We start from the raw sequence: 21,279 nt of genomic DNA, 5'->3' as shown, positions 1-21,279 counted from the left end.
TTCTCGCTCTATGATAAAGTCAACACTAAAGATGGCTCGAGAGCATGTGAAAAATGTTGGTGGAAAAAGTAAAGTTAATGTTTCACGCATATTGCCTGTTCCCAGCAAAGTAGGTGGCTTTCTTCCAGCACTTATCCCACTTTTTGCTGGTCTCAGCGCAGTAGGCTCACTTGCAGGAGGAGCTGCGGGAATCGCTAAAGCAATAAATAAAGCAAGTGCTGCTAAGAAACAAATGGAAGAGCAAAAAAGACATAATGAAAAAATTGAAATGTTGGCACTCGGTAAAGGACTGTTTCTAAAACCTCATCGTAAAGGTTTCGGCATCTTTCTGAAGAAGAAGAACAAAAAGTGTAAAAGGAAGAAAAAAAAACTTTGATGAAATACGATTGCCTAAACGTGCACTTACCGACTACGATCTGCTCAAATATGTAAACCTAATGAATATACCAAATTTTCAAGGAGTTTTTATGAGAAATGCTCTGCCTTCAAACGGTTGTTGAGCCAGATAATCGGCAGTCATTAATCTGGATGATGCAAGTGGACCTGGCACGCATTGGGTAGCTTATCGAAAAATTGGTAATGAGGTTACATACTTTGATAGTTTCGGTGATTTACAACCACCACGAGATTTTATGAATTACTGGAAAGTATCTCAAGTTAAGTACAATTATCAGAGGTATCAGGAATTTTCAACTTTCATCTGTGGTCATCTCTGTCTGAAATTTCTCTGCAATCAGCTCAATCGTAAAGATAATGTTGCCTATATAAAAAGAAATCTACATGAACAATTTGAATTAGTCTACTCAAGATGGTTGTTGAATCAATGACTCTCAGCCTTTCCGGTACCTCCTCAATCCTTGAGACGCACTATTTTCCTCCAATGGAACTGGATTCGGATAAGCAATACAGTCTTGGACTTGTTGAGCTGCTAACTTTTAATTCTATACCGAACGTCGATGAAAACTGTAATAAATTTTATGTTGGTCAAGAAATAATTGAACTACCTACTGGCAGTTATGAGATTGAGGATATTGATCGAACTCTACAAGGTATCCTCAATACTCGAGGTATAAAAGTTAGTATCAAACCAAATAATAATACGTTACGAAGTGTTATTATGTGTAGTCATGAAATAGATTTCTGACCGACTGACTCGATTGGTCGTCTACTAGGATTCACTCCAAGACTTTTGAAGCCCTATATAAGTCACAACTCAGATTTACCAGTAGCTATTCTCAAAGTGAACGCTTTACGAGTTGAATGTAACATTACGACAGGAGCATACATAAATCAGCAGAAAGTTCATACGATACATGAATTTTTCCCAGCAGTTCCGCCAGGCTACAAGATAATCGAAGTGCCTAAACAAATAATTTACTTGCCAATATCTGTGAAAGTGATCGATCACCTATAACTAGGCATAGTAGATCAAGATGGTGATTTGGTTAATCTCCGAGGTGAAATTATTACAATTCGTCTACATTTAAAAAGCCATTGAAATGGGTATTGTTTTTAATGCTGACAAAAGCTATATTAATAGCTCAGTATGTCGTCAGACAGTCAGTCAGCAACGAGTGATCAAACGATTAACACATCAGAACAGTCAGTTTCTACAAAGTCTTGGTCTCAAAGTGTGTGGTGGAGGAAGAACGGGACCTCAAGCGAGAAAAATACTGAAAAAATAACTTGTACGTTTATCTGTTGTTGTTGTGTGCCTCAGAAAAATGGAATCAGTTCTTAACGTACAATCCCCTGTCATCTTTGATGAATCTGTCTCGCATTATGAGGTTCATGCACATCAACCCTATACCTCACTGGCATTTAATAATAGTGATGAAATTCGGATAGCTATACAACATCAAGATTTGTGTGTTCTACCATCAAAAAGTTCTCTGCATATTTGTGGAAAGATTACTAGACAGGATGGACAAGCAGTACAACACACCCTTTTTGTGAACAATGCTATTAGTCATCTCTTTGAAGAAATTCGATATGAAATGAATGTCATAGAGATTGATCGATGTAAGAATGTTGCTGCTACAACCCTGATGAAAGGTTACACATCTTTCTCACCTAGTCAACTAAAGTATCTTGAAAATTCTGGCTGGACACCTATTACTGACGTAGGAAATATAGCTGATAATAATGGAAACTTTGATGTGACAGTTCCTCTATCAATGATTTTTGGTTTCGCTGAAGATTATCGCAAAATCGTTGTAAACGTTAAGCATGAACTTATTCTCACAAGATCGAGAAATGATTTGAATACTGTTTTGCAAGAGGCTTTAATGGTGGACGGGGGACCGACATATGAAGAATTCAAAATCGAGATCAATCGTATAGAGTGGCTTATACCCTACCTCATGCTGTCAGACCGACGAAAAATACAACTATTTAACTATATTCAAAAAGATATACCGAATTCGATGAGTTTTCGTTCATGGGAGTTGTATGAGTATCCAGTACTTCCAACAACCACGCAACATGTATGGACTGTAAAAACATCGAATCAGCTGGAAAAACCACTTTTTATCATTCTCGGTTTTCAAACAGGGAGGAAAGGTGTACGAAGACAAAATGCTAGTCATTTTGATCATTGTAATATTAGTAATGTCAAACTTTTCCTCAACTCTCAGAGCTATCCGTATGGAAATCTGAATCTTGATATTTTAAACAATCAGTTTGCCATGCTTTACGATATGTATGCTAATTTTCAGAATGCGTATTATTCTGATAGAATTGTAATAGATCCCTTTTTAAGCAAAGAAGAATTCATTACAAATGCTCCACTCATAGTTATCGACTGCTCAAAACAAAACGAGTCACTCAAACAGACAGCTGTAGACGTACGTCTTGAATTTGAATGTAAGCGTAATATACCCGTGGACACTACAGCGTATTGTCTAATTCTACATGATCGCATTGTCAAGTATAATCCTATAAGTGGTGATATTAAGAAACTTGTTTGAAACTATATAAAGCTTGCAGGAACAAACATTCGAATCAGTATTATCTTAAACCATCAGTCAGGATAGATATAAAAAAATGAAATGAAATAGCATTCCGTACACACCTCTCAAGGAGGATAAAAGCGTTAGTAGAGTGCAAGATGATAAACAATGTAATACGTATCCTGGAGAACCTTGTTCTACTCCTGTTAATAAATTTGAACGGTTAAAAAATACTTTTGAGAAATATTCCACTAATACGAAGTCCATGCCAGAACATCAAGGTTATAAGAAGTTCTGAAAGATTTTATAATATACATGTCTTTACAAATAATGTTTTATGTACCTATTTTTTTGAATAAAGTAAAATAAAAATTAATATTTTGATGTATTTATTTATTAATCTTAACCTTTAATCCTACAAATCCTATTCCAAATTATCCATCGCATCCCAGGTCGATAAAGTAAATTGCCGATGCTCACTCTGAGCTATGGAGGGGGGTGTCGGTAACGGGGGCGCCACCGTCGACAACACTGGTTTATGGGGGGCGCCACCGCTGGCAGCAGGGCCGATATGCAATGTTCTGTCGGTAAAACAGGGACCTACTAATACGAGTTACCATGCGCCGGCGGGGCGCCACCGCTGACAGCGCGGTCGACATGTAATACTATGCCGGTAAAACAGGGATCTACTAATATGAGTTACCATGCGTCGGTATTTGGTGGCCCAGTAGCCGCGCAGCCCCTACTACTATTTCAGTAAACATCTTGACTTAATGACATATCCTTTGATATTTCCTTTTGATCAGCAAGGATGGCAACCTTATATAAAATGTACAAAAAAGAATACAAAACTATTAATATATCTACACTGCAGTTTTATTCATATAGATTAAGCATACGTGGTGATTTTAATATTCATTTGAATTTGTAAAATTTATTACATCAATTCATTGTTGTTGTTTGGACAAGGATCAAAGGATGTCGATCATATTACTTACGTACTCACCAAGCACAATTAAGAACTGAAATGTATAAAGGATTAATGGATTACGTTTCCAATCGGGCAAATATTGATAATTCTCGAATTGGAAGAATGGTAATATTACTATCATCTTATATAGGTAGTCCTAAATAAATACAACAAAATTATTTAGATACAACGACTTAACTACAAGTCCATGGAAAACCAAATATTTTTATAACAATGACATGTAATCCAAATTAGAAGGAAATTCAAGAGAATTTATTACCTCATTAAAGCACAATAGATCGTCCTGATTTAATTTCAAGTCTTCCATAAAAAAGTTAAAATTTCAGATACCAAACCACTAAAAAATAATATTTTTGTTAAAGTTAAACGTTATGTTTACGTAATAGAATTTCAATAAAGGGGATTACCACATATTGATATGTTATTATGGTTGTATCCAAATGATAAATTTCGAGATACTGATCAAATTGATTCTATCATAAGTGCTGAAATACCAAATAAAAACAAGATTATACAATATAGTTAAAAATAATATGAACACGGTCCCTGTAAATCACAAAATAAAGATTGTGTTTGTATGAATTAAGATAAAAAACGTACTAAAAATTTTCCCAAACCATATGTCAAACAAACCCACTATAATCCTGATGGTTACCCTTCTTACGGATGAAGAAAAAATAATAATAAAATTACGTTTGTAAAACATAGGATTGCAGATAATAGTTTTGTCTTACCGTATAATCCATATTTATTATTACTTTTAGAATGTCATATAAATGTAGAAATATGTGTACGATTAAAGCTATAAAATATTTGTTTAAATATTTTCATAAAGGTCCTGATACAGCTCTTGTGAAATTTGCGAATGAAGATAATAATAGATTAAATAAAGAAGATAACAATACAACGCAATATTTATATCACGAAATTATGTACCATTATGTTTATCATAAAAAAAAAATAAATAAAAGAAAAAAATTTATAAAATCACTCATCAGTATAATGTATTTTGTAAATCAAAATAAGCGTGAAGCATTTTTCCTAAGACTTTCATTATTACATGTACGTGGTGCAAAATCATTTGCGGATATACGTACGTAGATAAAATTATTTATAATATATATGGAAATGCTTGTATATCAATAGGTATTATTAGTACAGATAAAGAATGGAATAAATGTTTGACAGAAGCTGTAGTATTCAAGTTTTTAAAATCCATATGTGAATTATTTGCATTCATTCTTGTGTTTCAAAGATCTATTAATTCTGTAGAATTATACGATAATTATAAATGTCACTTTGTGAAAGTATCGTATTATCATGGGTTAAGAGTAAATGATTTCCATATATCTAGGATTGAAAATAATTACGAATAACAAGTATGTAAAGATGGTGAAAATTTAAAACCATTAATTAATTCTTTGTCTACCGATAAAAAAAATGTATGATCTGATCATTAATGCTACAATTAACCGTATAGGAAATAATAGTACATTTGCAACAATGGAGTGAAGTTGTTGAGTATTCCCGCGGGTGAGAGTTTACTGCCCGAGCAAAGCGAGGGCAGTAAATCACCCGAGGTAATAATCGACTTGACTCGTGTTGCATAGAGTGCTTTATTTACGACTGAACTGTGTAGCCACCTTGTTTCTTAAAAAGTGGGACCTACAACAGCTAAATTGACTAAATTAATACAATTTTTCTGAAATATTCAAAATATTTAAAATTTTTTAATTTTTTCTACAATTTTTCTACTTGTTAACATTTTTTCAGAATTTTCAAAAAAAAAAAAAAAAATTTCAAATTTTCAAAAATTTTCAAAATTTTGCGGAAATGAAAAATTTATTTCGGGAATAAAGTAAATTTGCGGGAAAAATATAAGGGAATAAAATGCTACTTTAGTCCTGCTTTTTAGGGAATATAGTGGCTATTATGGTTCAGTCGTAAATAAATATTATCTTATCTATGGTCTCGGTAGTGGTAGTAAAAGTTATTTACATAACGTGATGATTGATTATTTCAATGAATGTTCCGTTCATTACGATGACCTGGACTGGTATTGCTGCTAATTTATTAATTAATGGAAAAACTGTCCATAGTATTTTTAAATTACCATTAAATATTAATGAACAAACAACGTATAATATTTGTCCTAATTCAAAATATGGTGAACACATTAAGAATATAATAATTATAATTTGGGATCAAATATCAATGGTTTTAAAACACGCTGTTGAAGCAATTGATAAATGTAAAAATGACATTCCTTTTGCAGGGAAAGTTATTGTCACATCTGGTGACTTTAGACAAACCCTGCCTATAGTACGGCATAGAAACAGAACAAAAATCCTCTAAACATGTGTAAAAAGGAGTTTTTTATGGTTAAAATTTTTAAGACTATCATTAAATGAGAATCTACGATTACAAAATCCAGATAATAAATTTAAAAATTGGTTACTTGCCATAGGTGAAAACAAAAAATAGACAAACACGATACAAAATTTTTAAATTCATTATGTTGGGATATAAGGTACATTTATATTATAGTACTAGCGTGAAGCGCCACCTTACGTTCATTAGTGTTAGCATGTGCGAGCGTGCGCGAGCTCGCTACTTCAGAGTCAGCCTCCGCAGAGAGCGGTTGTAAAGGTAGAGAGAGAGACTGTCGGGAGTTTGTGTTTTACATTAAAAGAAAAGATTATTGTTAGTCCGGTGCATTTAGTTATTGCCTCCACCTCACCTCCCCTCGATCCACGAGTATCTTAACATGGTAGCAGAGCTCCGTGGTTTTGGTTTTTTATCTGTTCTCTACGTCGACTTTCGAGTGGCGTAGGGACAGTTAAAGCGCAGGTAAGCGCAGGAAGAGAAGTGTTTATAAGGACAAAGGAAGCACATGTCAGATCCAGTTAAAAAAGAAGAAAAGACCAACAGTGGAAGTGAGGACGAATTTTTTGATACAGAAGACAAAAAGGTGAAAATTGAAAACGGCACATTAGAAATGGCGGCGTCAGAGAACAAAGGATTCACGCTACAAGTATTTGATGGCACACACTATGACAAGTGGAAGTACAAATTGAAGTTATTCTTGGAATTCAAGGAGTGTAACGAAGTTATTGAAAATGAAGAAAAACCGGCAACAATAACGGATGCTGACTGGAAAAAGAAAGAGATAAGAGCAAAAAATTACATTGTGAACAGTATGACAAATACGCAATTAGAATTGATTATTTCAGAAGAAAGTGCCAAGAAAATGGTTGAAAAATTAGACGAAAATTATCTGGTCAAAAGCAGTGCAGTGAAACTATTGTGTAAAAGAAAGCTACTCGATTTGAAGATGGAACAAAGTGAAAACCCGACAGACTTTTATAATAATTTTGAAAGGCTTGTGAACGAATTGAAAAATGCAGGAGAAAATGTAACAAAGGAAGATAAATTAAATTATTTTCTATTAACACTGCCGGAAAGTTTAACGCATATAGTGGATATAGTTGATGCATTACCGGAAAAGGACAAAACGGTAGAATTTGTGAAATCAAAGTTAGAATTAGAATTCAAGAAGAGAAATGGTGATAGTGGAAATTCGAAATGTAGTGCCTTTGCATTAGACAAGAAAAAGGAGGAAAATAAAAGGACATGCTATATATGTGGTGGTGTAGGACACATACAATACGATTGCCCGACGAAAAACAATTCCGGGAATCGCGCGCCACAGCGAGGAGGCGGCAGAGAGAGTCACGCACCACAAAGAGGAAGGGGCAACAACAGAGGCTACTCGCAGCAGCGAGGAGGCGCACGCGGCGGACGCGGAGCCAGCCAGCGGCGATCGAGTTTCAACCGGCGCGGCGACAGCGGCTACGGGCAGCGCGACAGTGGCACGAGAGACAACGACGGCAGCCAAGGTCAACAAACGGACAACAACGGCGCGGTATTTAGTGCGTCAGTACAGGTTAATTATGCGAATAATGCGAACGGTAATGTAAATAGTATTGATTGGATTTTTGATAGCGGGTGTTCAGAACACATAATAAATGATGAAAGTTATTTTTATGATTCAGTGACATTAAGCGAACTGATTAAAGTAAAAGTAGGTGATGGTAGATTTTTAAAAGCAACCAAAGTAGGATGTGTAAATAGTAAATTTAAAGTCTATGACAAAGAAATTAACATTGAAATGAAAAACGTATTTTTTATTAAAGAAATGGATAAAAATCTGATTAGTGTTGGCAGAGTGACTGATGATAATAAAAATAAAGTAGTATCAATTGGAGATAATGCTAAAGTTTTTGATAGAAATAATAAATTGATTGCAATTGCGTGGAAGAAAGGTAGGATCTATTACATGAAAAGTTATATAGATAAAAGTATTGAGTCTAACGTGGTAAGAAAAGATAACAATAAAATAACATTGAAGGAAAAATGGCATAGAGCATTAGGTCATGTCAATTTTAATTATTTGAATACTATGTGTAAAAATGATATATTGGTAGGTTTACCCAAAGAAATAGAGTCAGATTATTTTAAATGTGCTACGTGTATAGAGAATAAAATGCACAATATACCGTTTGAAAATAATAGGAAAAGGGCCAGAGAAATTTTAGAAATTGTTCACACAGATTTAAATGGGCCTCATTCTGAAGGTTATAAAGGGGAAAAATACTTTATTACTTTTATTGACGATTACAGTAAGATTGCGAAAGTTTATCCTATTAAGTCTAAAGAAGAAGTATATGATAATTTTGTTGAATATATCAATTTAGTTGAGAACAAAACGGGCAAGAAAATTAAGAAATTGAGATGTGATAATGGCACCGAATATTTGAATAAAAAAATGTATAGGTTATTTAAAGAAAAGGGAATTGAATTAGAACCATGTCCACCGTATGTACATGAATTGAATGGTACTGCGGAAAGGTACAATAGGACAATTATGGATAGTGCAAGGTGTTTATTAGCCGAGGCTAAATTAGAAAAGAGATACTGGCCTGAAGTAGTCTGCGCTGCAGCTTATTTGAAAAATAGAGTTATAACCAACACAATTGAAAGAAACAAATCTCCTTATGAGATATTTTTTAATGAGAAGCCAGATGCAAAATACTTGAAACTATATTGAAGTGAAGTTTTTGTTCGAGTGCCAGAAAGTAAAAGAAATTCAAAATGGGATAGGAAAGCCGATTTAGGAACCTTGGTAGGTTATGATGTAACAGGGTATAGATTTTTGATAGGCAATAGAGTCATTGTAGCAAGACATGTTGATGTTATTGAGGAAGATGTTAAATGCATAGGTTTAAATGAGGAATTCGAGAGTGAGAACTCAAGTGAGAATCTTGACAATGAAAATAAAAATTTACCTTCCCATACTACGACTCTCGAGTCTAGTAGGAGAAGTAAAACTGATGATAAAGACAATGAATCAGATTTAAGAAAGTCTAAACGAGAGATTAAAAGGCCTAGTAGATTTGATGATAACTATGTATATAGCGGTTGTATTTATGTAAATTATTGTAGCGCCGATAGTCCTGTAAGTTTTGAAGAGGCAATTGAAAGTAATGAATCTAGTTTTTGGATTGATGCTATGAATGAAGAAATGAATAGTTTAAAGAAAAATAAAACGTGGCAATTAGTTGAAAAGCCAAAGAATGAAAAAGTATTAGATTTAAAATGGATTTATCTAGGAAAAGCGAAAATGTATATAAAGCGAGAATTGTTGTTAGAGGCTTCCAACAAATGGATGTATTGGATGATATTTATTCACCTGTTGCAAAAACTCAAACGTTAAAAGTATTATTGTCGTATTGTTGTCAAAATGGTTTGTTAGTTGAGCAAATGGACGTCGAGACAGCGTTTTTGAACGGGAACGTAAAGTCGAAAGTTTTTGTAAAGCAACCTAAAGGGTATGACGATGGTACTGATAGAGTGTGCTTACTGAATAAAGCTTTGTATGGATTGCGTGAGAGTCCACGAGCATGGTATGAGTGTCTCGATGACTATTTAAATAAATTAGGTTTTGTAAGAAGCGAACATGATTATTGTTTATATAAGTTAAAAGAAAAGGATGAGATTATTTATTTAATTATATTTGTGGATGATCTGTTGATTTGTTGTAAAAATAGAAAGAATTTAGATTTAATTAAAAGCTTGCTAAAAGAAAGATTTCATATGAAAGATTTAGGTAAAATAAGCACGTATTTAGGTATTAATATTGAATATGATGAAAAGAAACAGGAAATGTCATTAGATCAGGAAAAGTACATTGAATCGCTAGCAAGAAAATATCAGATTGAAGAAGCAAAATTGTATGAGACTCCAATGGAGCAAAATTTGAAAGTAGAACCTGCAGAAGAATCAAATGAAAATTTAAAATATAGGAATTTGATAGGAGCACTTTTGTATATAAGTTCAGGGACAAGATTAGATATAAGTTATAGTGTTAACTATTTAAGTCGTTTTCAAAATTGTTACGATGAGATGCATTTTAAATATGCTTTAAGAGTTTTAAAATATTTGTATTTAACTAAAGATTTGAAATTAAGGTATAAAAGAAATGATAAAGTAGATATCCTTGAATCTTATGCGGATGCCGATTGGGCAGGAGATTGTGTTGATAGGAAATCAACGACTGGTTATCTTGTAAAATTGTATGGAAATGTAATACATTGGAAATCGAGAAAACAAGGAAGTGTGACAAAGTCTTCGACAGCTGCAGAGTACGTTGCAATGTCTGAAGCAGTAAGCGAAATATTATTAATTAAAGATTTGTTAAGTGATTTTAATGTTAAATTAGAAAAACCGATTAATGTATTCGAAGACAATTCTGGTGCTGTTCGTATAGCGAAATACGGTAATTTTACCAAAAGATCAAAGTACATAGAAGTACATTATCACTTTATAAATGAGAATTATGAGAAAGGTTTGATAGATATTGTAAAAGTTAGTTCAGAAAAAAATCTTGCCGATATATTGACAAAGGCTCTAGGACGCATAAGATTCGAAAGATTAAGAAACTTATTGAATTTAATTTAAAGGATGTTGTAATTGCGAAAATATAAATGTAAGGAGGCGTGTTGGGATATAAGGTACATTTATATTATAGTACTAGCGTGAAGCGCCACCTTACGTTCATTAGTGTTAGCATGTGCGAGCGTGCGCGAGCTCGCTACTTCAGAGTCAGCCTCCGCAGAGAGCGGTTGTAAAGGTAGAGAGAGAGACTGTCGGGAGTTTGTGTTTTACATTAAAAGAAAAGATTATTGTTAGTCCGGTGCATTTAGTTATTGCCTCCACCTCACCTCCCCTCGATCCACGAGTATCTTAACACATTAACACCGAATGGATTGCCACCACATCAATTAATATTTAAAAAGGTGCAATAATTAGCTGCTTAAAAAACTTAGAAATTAACGGTGGTATTTGTTATGATACAAGATTGATAATTAAAGATATGAAACAATATGTTCTTACAGCAGAAATTATTACTAGAAAATATTTCGGTAAACAAGTATTATTGCCTCGTAGCGATTTAGTTCCATCACTAGATGAAATACCATTTGGTATAGTTAGAAGGCAATTTCCAATAAGACTTAGCTTTGCTATGACAGTAAATAAATCTCAAAACCAATCGTTTGACAAAGTTAGTTTATATTTATCCACTCCAGTATTTAGTCACGGTCAGTTATATCAATCATTGCATTATCAAGAACAACATTAAAAGAGAAATTGAACATTTTTAAATGATGGATCTGCATACAAAAATAATAAAATTATTACAAATAACGAATGTAAAAACGAAAATTAAACGACGAAATGAAAATTTACACAAAAAACATAGTCTATTCTGAAATATTCAGGAATTAATTATATTAATTATAAAGCATTACTAAAATATGAAGTATCTTCTGATTGATTAAGTAATCGCTACTAATACAACAATACTAAAGTATAAAATATATATTGATTTGCTGAGAACTCTTTACTATTAGTACATTACTGAAATCTGCGTCATCTTCACTAATAGTACATTACTCAAATTAATTTTATTTTTTGATTAGTCGAATAATCGCCACTAATTATACATGACCAAAATTTAAATGATATATTGATTAACTAAGGTATTTTTACTAATGGTACTTTACTAAAATACAAATGATGTATTAATTAGCTGAGTTATCTCCACTAATAGTAAATTACTAAAATTTAAGTTATTTATTAATTGGCTGAGTAATCGCCATTGATTATACATAATTAATTTTAAATCATATATTAATTGATTATAAAGTGATCGCCACTGATAATTATCAATATGACATATAATATTTAGTTTCAAATGATATCTTAGTGATTGAATATGTAATTTAAATTTTAGTAATGCATTATTAGTGGAGATAATTTATCCGATCAATAGAAAAGTGATATTTTAACAATTTATAATTAATGGCAATTACTCAGCTAGTCAATATAAGTTTAATGTTTTGATGATGTATTATCAGTGTGTTCCGTCGAGACCCGAGGAGAAGAGTTCCGCCGTGAAAACGGCGTCGAGCGAACTCCGCGAGGTCGACGTAGAGCCCGTGGCGCCATCTCCCGTGCTCGAGTTGAGTAAGCGACTTCGCGACTTGCTGCGCTCACCGACAGCGCCGCCGGCCTCGTATCGCGCGCGGTCGGACGAGCGCCGAGTCAGTACTCGATAAGACGCCAAGCCGTTGACAGCTCACGCTGTCTAGCTAAGCGACGAATCGATTTCGACCTCACGAATTTGCTCGTACGAAGCGTCCGCCGAAGTGTTGTGGTGCTGGTGCTTCCGCTGATCTCTCTCTCTCTCTCTCTCTCTCTCTCTCTCTCTCTCTCTGGATATCTTGGTGTTGGTGTCTCTCATTCTCTCTCTCTCTCTCTCTGGATATCTTGGTGTTGGTGTCTCTCATTCTCTCTCTCTCTCTCTCTCTCTCTCTCTCTCTCTCTCTCTCTCTCTCTCTCTCTCTTTCGCTCTATCTCAGCTTGCACGTCGTGCTTGACTCGCGACCGGTTCCGCGAACGTGGTTACGCGCGCGTCGAATCGTGCAAGTCGGTAGAACTGCGCTACCGACTTGAGTCAGCGGAACTGCGCCGCTGACACGAAGTGAAAACTCTCTTTGAGGGTGATCGAGTACACGATACACACACACACTTACAGTCCACACTTCTTTGTTTCGCAGCTTGTAATATCTTCGAGAGGGGTTTTATGCCGGACGGCTTTCCCCTCTCATTCTGAGCGTATGAAATCACTCTCGTTTTCGGTCAAATCGACTTCTTTATTCTTCTTCCATACCTCTTCCTATTCGAATAACAAAACACGAACAAGCGGGAATCCACGCCTAAGGGGCTTCCCGCGCGACAATTCACAGTGGATAAAATGTAAATTCAACATAATTATATTGAAATGAAAAATGTAAAATATTAGCCGAATAATCACCACAGAAAATATATTCAAAATCCAAATGTTAAATATACGTAATAATAAATTGTATAAATATTAGATAGATAATCGTGAGGTTTATTTTGTAGCAATTAATAAGATTACGTCTTATAATATGCTCAAATACTTAGAGCAATCGCCATTTCTCATTCAAAAAAAGATATCTTTATAAAACTAGATTATATCTGCACACATGATTATTCGCAGCATCGCTTTCATCGGACTAAATCTGCAGATTACGTCATATGATATGCGTGAATACATAAAGCAGTCGTCATTAATTATTCACAAACAGATATCTTTAAAAATCTACATGATTTCAGCACAGATGATTATTCGCAGCATCCCTTTCATCCGGCCGAAATCTGCAGATTACGTCTTGTGATATGCGCGAATACATAGGTACTATGGGAGTTTCTTCGCTAGAATTATTTGGATTTTCAATTTTTTTCATCTTACATAATGCTCTATCTCCACCTTTGTGAATATAATCGAATATGTATTTAATACTTTGAATTGATGCACAATATTCGACATTAATATGACACTTATACTTTTTCAATAAAAAGTTATTATAAGGAACAACCATTGTGTTGTCAACTGGAATAATTTTTCTAAATTTTTTAATTCGATAATTATAGTTTTGTGAAATGTTATTTCTTCTTCGATATTCAGGATAACCATTTTCTTTAAAAATGGTGATATCGCGGAATGGTTTTGGAAATTTTTTTTTACAAATAGTCTTATTTTTGATGATGCAAGGAGATTTATCTGTATGTGGTCCATGTAACATATGTTTAATTACTAATTTTTGTAAACCTTTATCTGAATTATCAGGAATTTCAGCAGAAATGTATTTGTCAATAGATTGAGGTGTCATGAGCTTGTTTTTTGGATGTAGCGTAACTACAATATGAGCGTGTGGTAATCCTCTCTTGAAATTTTATCAAGTGTCGCGGGAGCGCCAAGAAGGCGAGTTTGAGAAGCAGACGACGCCGCGGCGCCCGTGACACTATTTACTTCTATATTGGTCTCACAAATTTTCAATTAAGGAAAATAATTATTTATCATTCATGCACCCAATTTATTTTGATAAATGTTTATATTGGTATGCTAAACTATGATTTCAAACCAAAATATTAGCAAGAAAGTAGCTTTTACATAATAAACAAGTATGCAGGTGAACGAAAATGCCGAAATCACTTATACTCAATTTTTCTTCAGCCCGAAAAATAGTAAGACCGTTAAGTTAGCCGCGCATGCAGTCTGACCAAGAGCGGATGAAAAGGATTATAACCGTGAACTTATCCGCGTATGGGTATTGTTTTCCCGCACTTAATACCTACTGTTATTATTTTGATCTACTTATAAATTGCGATCAAGTGGTATATCAGAACAAACAATGATGTATGTATATGAATGTATTGTGGTTTCATACACTTAGTTGATCAGTATACAGTTATAATACTTTGATTGATAGATATATAGATGTGTCTTTCCTCTCTTATCTTACTATCAGATATCAGAACCATATCGATCGACATTGATCTATCTACACCTTCTTGATTCACACCTCCTTTGGCTAATCAATAGATTTATTGCAGAATCATTCAATAAATATAAAGTATCATGGATTTACGACCTTTATTCAATACAGATGAAGAGTTTGAGATGTTGGAAGATCAGGATGTAACCACGTAAATAATTTAAATTTTTTTTATTTTTAATCTTTCATGTTTCATGGTTGAAATAAAATACTAAGAAAACGTTAAAGTGTGAACAAATTGAGCAAGTACTTGTAATAAAGTTTTTAGTAGATTCTATTCAACGTGGTTATAAAGGTTATAATGGTTATATATGTATTTCTTACATTGATTATATGTTATTTACAGGATTACGGTTGGGCACGTGAATTCTATTTCAGCTCTGTCTCCAGCTGGAAGTAAAAATGAAATTCTGTTCAAGTTTATATTATCTAATGGCGACAGAGAAATTCCTATCCTCATATGGGGTAGTGCTCTAATTAATAAGTATTATAAGGACATATGTATTAGAAGAGTAAGTTAGAGAAGAGTAAGAGTAAGTATTCTGATTTCATTTATATGCAGTAAATCGTGTGCCAATGTTCGTCATTTTCAATTATGTATTATGTATTTTTTTTTTTTGTATTTACAGGTAGTTCGTGTTAATGGTGGTTACTGTCGAGCTGTCAGCCAATCAAAAATCAGACATCAAGACAATTTGGTTCCTTTTGAAATCATAATTAAAGAATACACAGCAGTTGATTCATTGGGATTTTATGGCTTTGTAAATCAAAGCGAAACTTCCCTTCAGAAAACAACATTTGATGATATTCACACTGTTGAAGGACTAGTTCGTAAGTTTAAATTTTTTATTGACAACTTTAATTGCGCAAACAAGTACTCATCTAAAAAATGTTTACCCTTTTTGTTAATATAATATTAGATGTCAAATTGTCATTTATTAGCTAGATGTCAAATTCACGTACTACCATCCGGATAACCCTTCTATATATCCATGTTGAATCAACTTGTAATCAACATTGATATCTATGTACATTATCCACATGTATATCCTCTCGGTTATTTCCAACAGGTTATTATAACCAACCAAAAACGTATGGCAGACTATGTGATGCCATTTGATGCAAACACAAAATATTATATTAAATGCTATACATATTATTTTAATTAATGAATACTTTTTTTTAGAAATTTCAGGCTACATTAGAACAAAGTTTTCGTTAGTTCATAATAGAAATGGTTTGATGACGTATGGTATACGAGCAATAACAGATGGACATAAAAAGATTACTGTTCAAATTAAGCAGTTCACAGAATGTAAACTTGAAGTTGGTGACCATGTAACGGTAAAAGGAACTGTTAAAGGCCAAGGTATTTATTTATTTATTTATCAAACCACTTACAATGCCTTTAGAAGGCATCCTATAGAGGTAAATAAAATTACCTGTACATAGGAAATGGTATAAAGAAAAGCTTAAAAACTAACCTAAAACTAAACAAGAAAGAAAAGTAGAAAAACAAAACAAGTATGTACTTTGCACTCGTTGTGCCCCCCACCTTTCCAGCCCTTTCATACTGTCGTTGTAAAAATTGTTACTCATGATTGTGTTTATTTGTCTTTTCTAGCTACTAATATTCATTGCAAAAAATACATGCAATTGAATAAAGTTTTGAATTTGAAAACCCAAATAACGATGATAAAACTTTTCAATGTTTAACAAAATACTTATTAATAATACATTTTATATAGTTTATACTATAACTTTCAAAAGTACTTATTTACATAAAATGTCTATTTGAGATCTCTTACATTGCGTTGGTTAATTGTAAAATACTAGTACTTAAAATTTAAGAGTTTTACCATAATATATTGCATTCATTTTCTTTGATATATTCTTTGAGTTTTGTTTTTTAGCTTACTACCACATAATTATTTCAGATCACTTGTTAAGTTGTTAAAAATTTTAATTGCTACATAGTAACTATTCTTTGTAGCTATTGTCTTAGATATTTTAGGTATTTGAATATCTTTGTTTCTTGTTTTGCTCGTCGAGTTAATATATTTTTGTCTTAGATTTTTATGATGGTACAAGATTGATTGATAAAGGAATAATTGTTTAGCGGGTATTTTTCTTTTATAAATTTGCTTTTACAAATAATTTTCATGCTTTTATTTTGTACTCCTTGAATTAGTTTGATGCAAGTACCATAAGCTCCGCCCCATGCAATTATTCCATAATTAATTATGCTATGAAAGAAAACGTAGTAAACAGTAAGTAGTGTTTTAGTGTCCGTGATGTTCTTAATTTTAGCAAAAATAAAGATCAAATATTTGTTTTTTTTATAATATAATCAAGGTATTCTTTTTCTATATTTTTTTCTTTAAAATATTATTTAGTTTTTGTATTAATATATTAATTTTTTTGTAGATAGTCTAGTAACCATTTTTTGCATGAATGATATTGAACATGATTCTGAAACGGAGCCTTTATCATCAGAAACTGTCAAGCGTGGAGGAAGGCCTGTCAAACGAGTTCGATCATCAGACAAAAAGAATGACTAATTTAATTTAATTTTAAGATTTTTTTATAAAAAAAGGTTTTACATTTTTTTATACGATGAACCTAAAAGTTTATCCACTTTATAATTTTTTTGTTGGTTTACATTTGAAAAATAAGTAATCTTTGTTAAATAAACCAGTCCTGGTCGAAAGAAAACATATAGTTTTATTATATGGTTTTATCATATAATTTTATCATATAGTTTTATTATATGATTTTCGGTTTCAATTTATCACATGATAAAAATATATGATAAAACTATATGATAAAACTATATGATAAAATTTGGTCTATAGTGTAGAGATTATACTTTGCCATATTCTACTGGAAATAATAATTCAAACAATTATAGGTTATGAATTGGATTTAAATGAATGTTCTTCTTATTCTTTATTTAAAATATTCATATGAAAATATATCACTTACAAAAATATTAGCAAAACTTATTTTTTATTTACAAAAAAAAAAAAAAACAGTATTCACTAATAATATAAATTTGGTACTGCGCATATATATTTGTGAATATTATTATCTATGAAAACACACACTCTATCAATTAATTTAGTTTGTACACTTCTATATTTTATGACGGGTGATATTAGCACGTCATAAGCTCAGCATGCCGCGAGAAGCGAGAAGAAAGACTTGTACTAAATCCACACTGTTACAGGTACCAGCGCTGGCAAGGCGGGGAGAGCCGCTGGACGACACGAGAGAGGCGGAGAGAGGGGGAGAGAGAGAGAAAATTCGGCGACACGCGACTGAGACGCGTGCCGCCAGATACGATCCGACCTTTGAACTGACTCCTCGCGAGGCGCTCAGTACTCTCGGGAGATAGCTATTAAGAGAGTGAAAGTTGAAGTGTGTGAGTGTGCGTGCGTATACGACATTGCGTCTCGCTACCGCATCCGGAACTGCACCGACGGGGTTCCGACTGTTGACAGTGAACATCAGGGCAATACCGGCTAACTGTAAGTGCCAGCTCTCTCTCTCTCTCACGCTACACTCGCCAGGGCTCTCCTTATCCTCCCTCGTACCTGCGACCTCGCTTGCTCGCATGCAAGCCCTGTATATAGTTTGTCAATAAACGCTGTGACAGTCCCTCAACAATCTCGATAGTCGTTATTTTGCGTGTTCCTACGCGTACTCTTGTACCTCGCTCCATCACCGACCCAGCCGCCTCCGCGGGCTTGCGTCTCGCATATGTACGAGATCGCAGCATAACTGGCCTGGCCGGAACCTATTCAGCACTAGGTGCTATCCCGACGACTCTCTTTCTCGAGAGTAACGAGGTCTACGGACCTTGATTATAGCGGAGCGGGAAACTGAAAAAATGCATCCAGCACACCGTTATATTGGCGCCCAACGTCTGGGATTTAACAATATTTGTTTAGAAGATTTCAAATTTCGGCATCGCAAGAAAAATAATAGTCGCACCGAAATAAAATCTATACAGCGAACAAAAGCCTATATTAGAGCGAGAACGCAAGTTACACGCTAAGCATAAAGACGCGCGACTTTGTTGACATCGCGGTCGAGCGAGCTCGCCGCACGAGATAAACAACACCGGTCTCCGGCGTTGTAGACGTTCGACGAAGTCGACGCGTCCGAAATATTATATTACGACTTATTACATTTAGCGTATAAGTTTCGGAAAGAGTTTTTGCGATTCGTTTTAACAGTTGTTGTGGGCGGTTCGTATCTCTGTGTACGTGAATTCGTATTGAGTTTTTTTTTCTTTCCTTTTCGTGTTATCTAAAATTTTTTTTTTGTTTGATACGACTTCAAATGTATCGTAGAAAATTTGTTTAGTCGTAGTTAGTAACCGAAAATACGAATTCACAAACAATTATTTTTGTTCTTCTCCTTCTACTTTTTTTTTGTCCCATACAGTTACTACTATAAGTACGACACATAAGTCGAAGCGAATATTTACCGCGCGCAGTGTAGTCAGTATAGTATAGCAGCGCACTGTACATGCACATAGGTATATAGTTGCGTACATACAGTCTGATCTATAGGATAGCTGCGTACGATACATATAGGCATACAGACGTACAGTACAACGCTTACAGTAACATAGGTGGTTTTATACGGCACGCGCTCACGCTATAGAGGTACATACTCACTGAGTATTCCTAAGCGTCCCACACGTATACGGCCCTAGATATAAACATATTACCTGCTTGCCGAATTTAAATTCTAGCGCACCGTTATATAACGCACAGTGAGTAAGACTGTCAATAGTCTCCGAAGCTTAAAGTACACTCTTAAAAATACAGCTGCTCGTAGCTAACGCGAGTAACTCAAACATTATTTTATTTATTTACTCAGTGATTACATCTGTTTGAATTACTTTTCCCCTTATTGTCAATTTGTTACCTCCTGGCGAAATCAAACTTTTCTTTATTAATCGGACCCTCACAATACTAATTAAATATTGGAGGCAGAGGTATTGTTTAAGAGCAACACGCGGAAATAAATTCGACTTGATTATTTTTTTTTACAAACACTTTACACACTAGACGACTTCGCGGAGATTTTCAAGAATCAAGTGATCCAATATTTATAGTTAGTTCAAGAAGAGACACAGATCTCCACAGATTAATACAGACAGATAAAACGTTACCTACGTCGCTGAAGAATAGCATAATAGCACAGCGCAGAGGAAGCAGAGTAAACTTGTTCGACACAAATTCGACATTCATAGATGAGTTCGAACCTCAGATTAGTAACCCACAACTGTGAAGCATAACAAAAACGGGTACAAGTGTGTTGCCGACTAGCAACAGCACAGCGGCAACGACAAGTACCAGCACAATAACAACGCAAGCACAAGGAACAAGGCAAGCGAATACGCAAGTAACGTACTCAAACAATGCTCAGAGAAACGAAGAGTACCTCAGGCAACAAAACGAACAACTGATTAGAATGCGCATCGCAGACGTCAAAGAGAAGGAAGCTTTACGACAACAACTAGAACAGCTGGAACAAGTTATTTTAGACATGGCGGAATACAGTAATTCGTACACTCCGACGACGCCAGCTGATAGTAGGAAAGTTCGAATTCAAGAGACGCTGGATATTCGACACCCTGAACCTGACGCGCATAGTACGCGATACGCAAGCGAAAACCCGTGGATAATTAATTTAGACGGTACACAGAACTATCAGACCAGGCAAAATCCATTCAGAAGGCAGAGTAACACTCCAGACTATCAAGAGTCTAAGGGGAGGGGCGGATCACCGATTGGTAATAACAATCCATTCCTCAAGCCTGGGGAAACACCATACGCTAATAGCACGAATCCTTTTTGGCCATTTGACGCCACGCAAACGAATCCGTTCAACTGCACACCCACTCCTACGTGGACATCACAGTCACGTAAAGACATCGGAAAAATCTCCCGAGAATGGAAAATAAAGTTTGATGGCAGCCAAGACACTTGCATCGAAGAGTTCCTACAGAGAGTCAACGAATGCAGAATGTCATCTCATCTAGACGACACCGATTCACTGAGTGCTATGTTGCACGTATTAACGGGGCCAGCACTAATCTGGTGTAGACAACTGCGACACACTTGGTGTACATGGACAGATTTTTGCAAAGCTGCAAGGCGAAGTTACGGAGTCGATCAGGACATCCAAATGCAGCTGTTAGCCGAAGCCCAAGCGCGTACCCAAGGGAAAAAGGAGTCAGTGAGAGAACACATCTTCGCAGTACTGACGATCCTCAGCAGGTTAGATGAACCTCCACCGGTAGACGTACAATTGAAGATGATTTATGACA

The 21,279-nt window shown here is 34.6% G+C and overlaps 1 protein-coding gene across 1 annotated transcript; it reads left to right on the top strand.

The window, feature by feature from the left end:
* Positions 1-1,724: 1,724 nt before the first annotated feature.
* Positions 1,725-2,969, top strand: LOC116418321. The gene has a single exon (XM_031933390.1). The coding sequence runs from the start codon at positions 1,725-1,727 to the stop codon at positions 2,967-2,969; it is 1,245 nt and encodes a 414-aa protein (XP_031789250.1).
* The last annotated feature ends 18,310 nt before the right edge of the window (positions 2,970-21,279 follow it).

Source organism: Nasonia vitripennis, unplaced genomic scaffold (assembly GCF_009193385.2).
Source record: "Nasonia vitripennis strain AsymCx unplaced genomic scaffold, Nvit_psr_1.1 unplaced0174, whole genome shotgun sequence".
Taxonomy (NCBI): domain Eukaryota; kingdom Metazoa; phylum Arthropoda; class Insecta; order Hymenoptera; family Pteromalidae; genus Nasonia; species Nasonia vitripennis.
The sequence above is the reverse complement of the archived record's forward strand: the minus strand, read 5'-3'. Positions and strand labels throughout refer to the sequence as shown.

What these genes read in the sequence shown, in the direction of transcription:
- LOC116418321 (XM_031933390.1), top strand. Translation starts at nt 1,725, where the DNA reads ATGGAATCAGTTCTTAACGTACAATCCCCTGTCATCTTTGATGAATCT.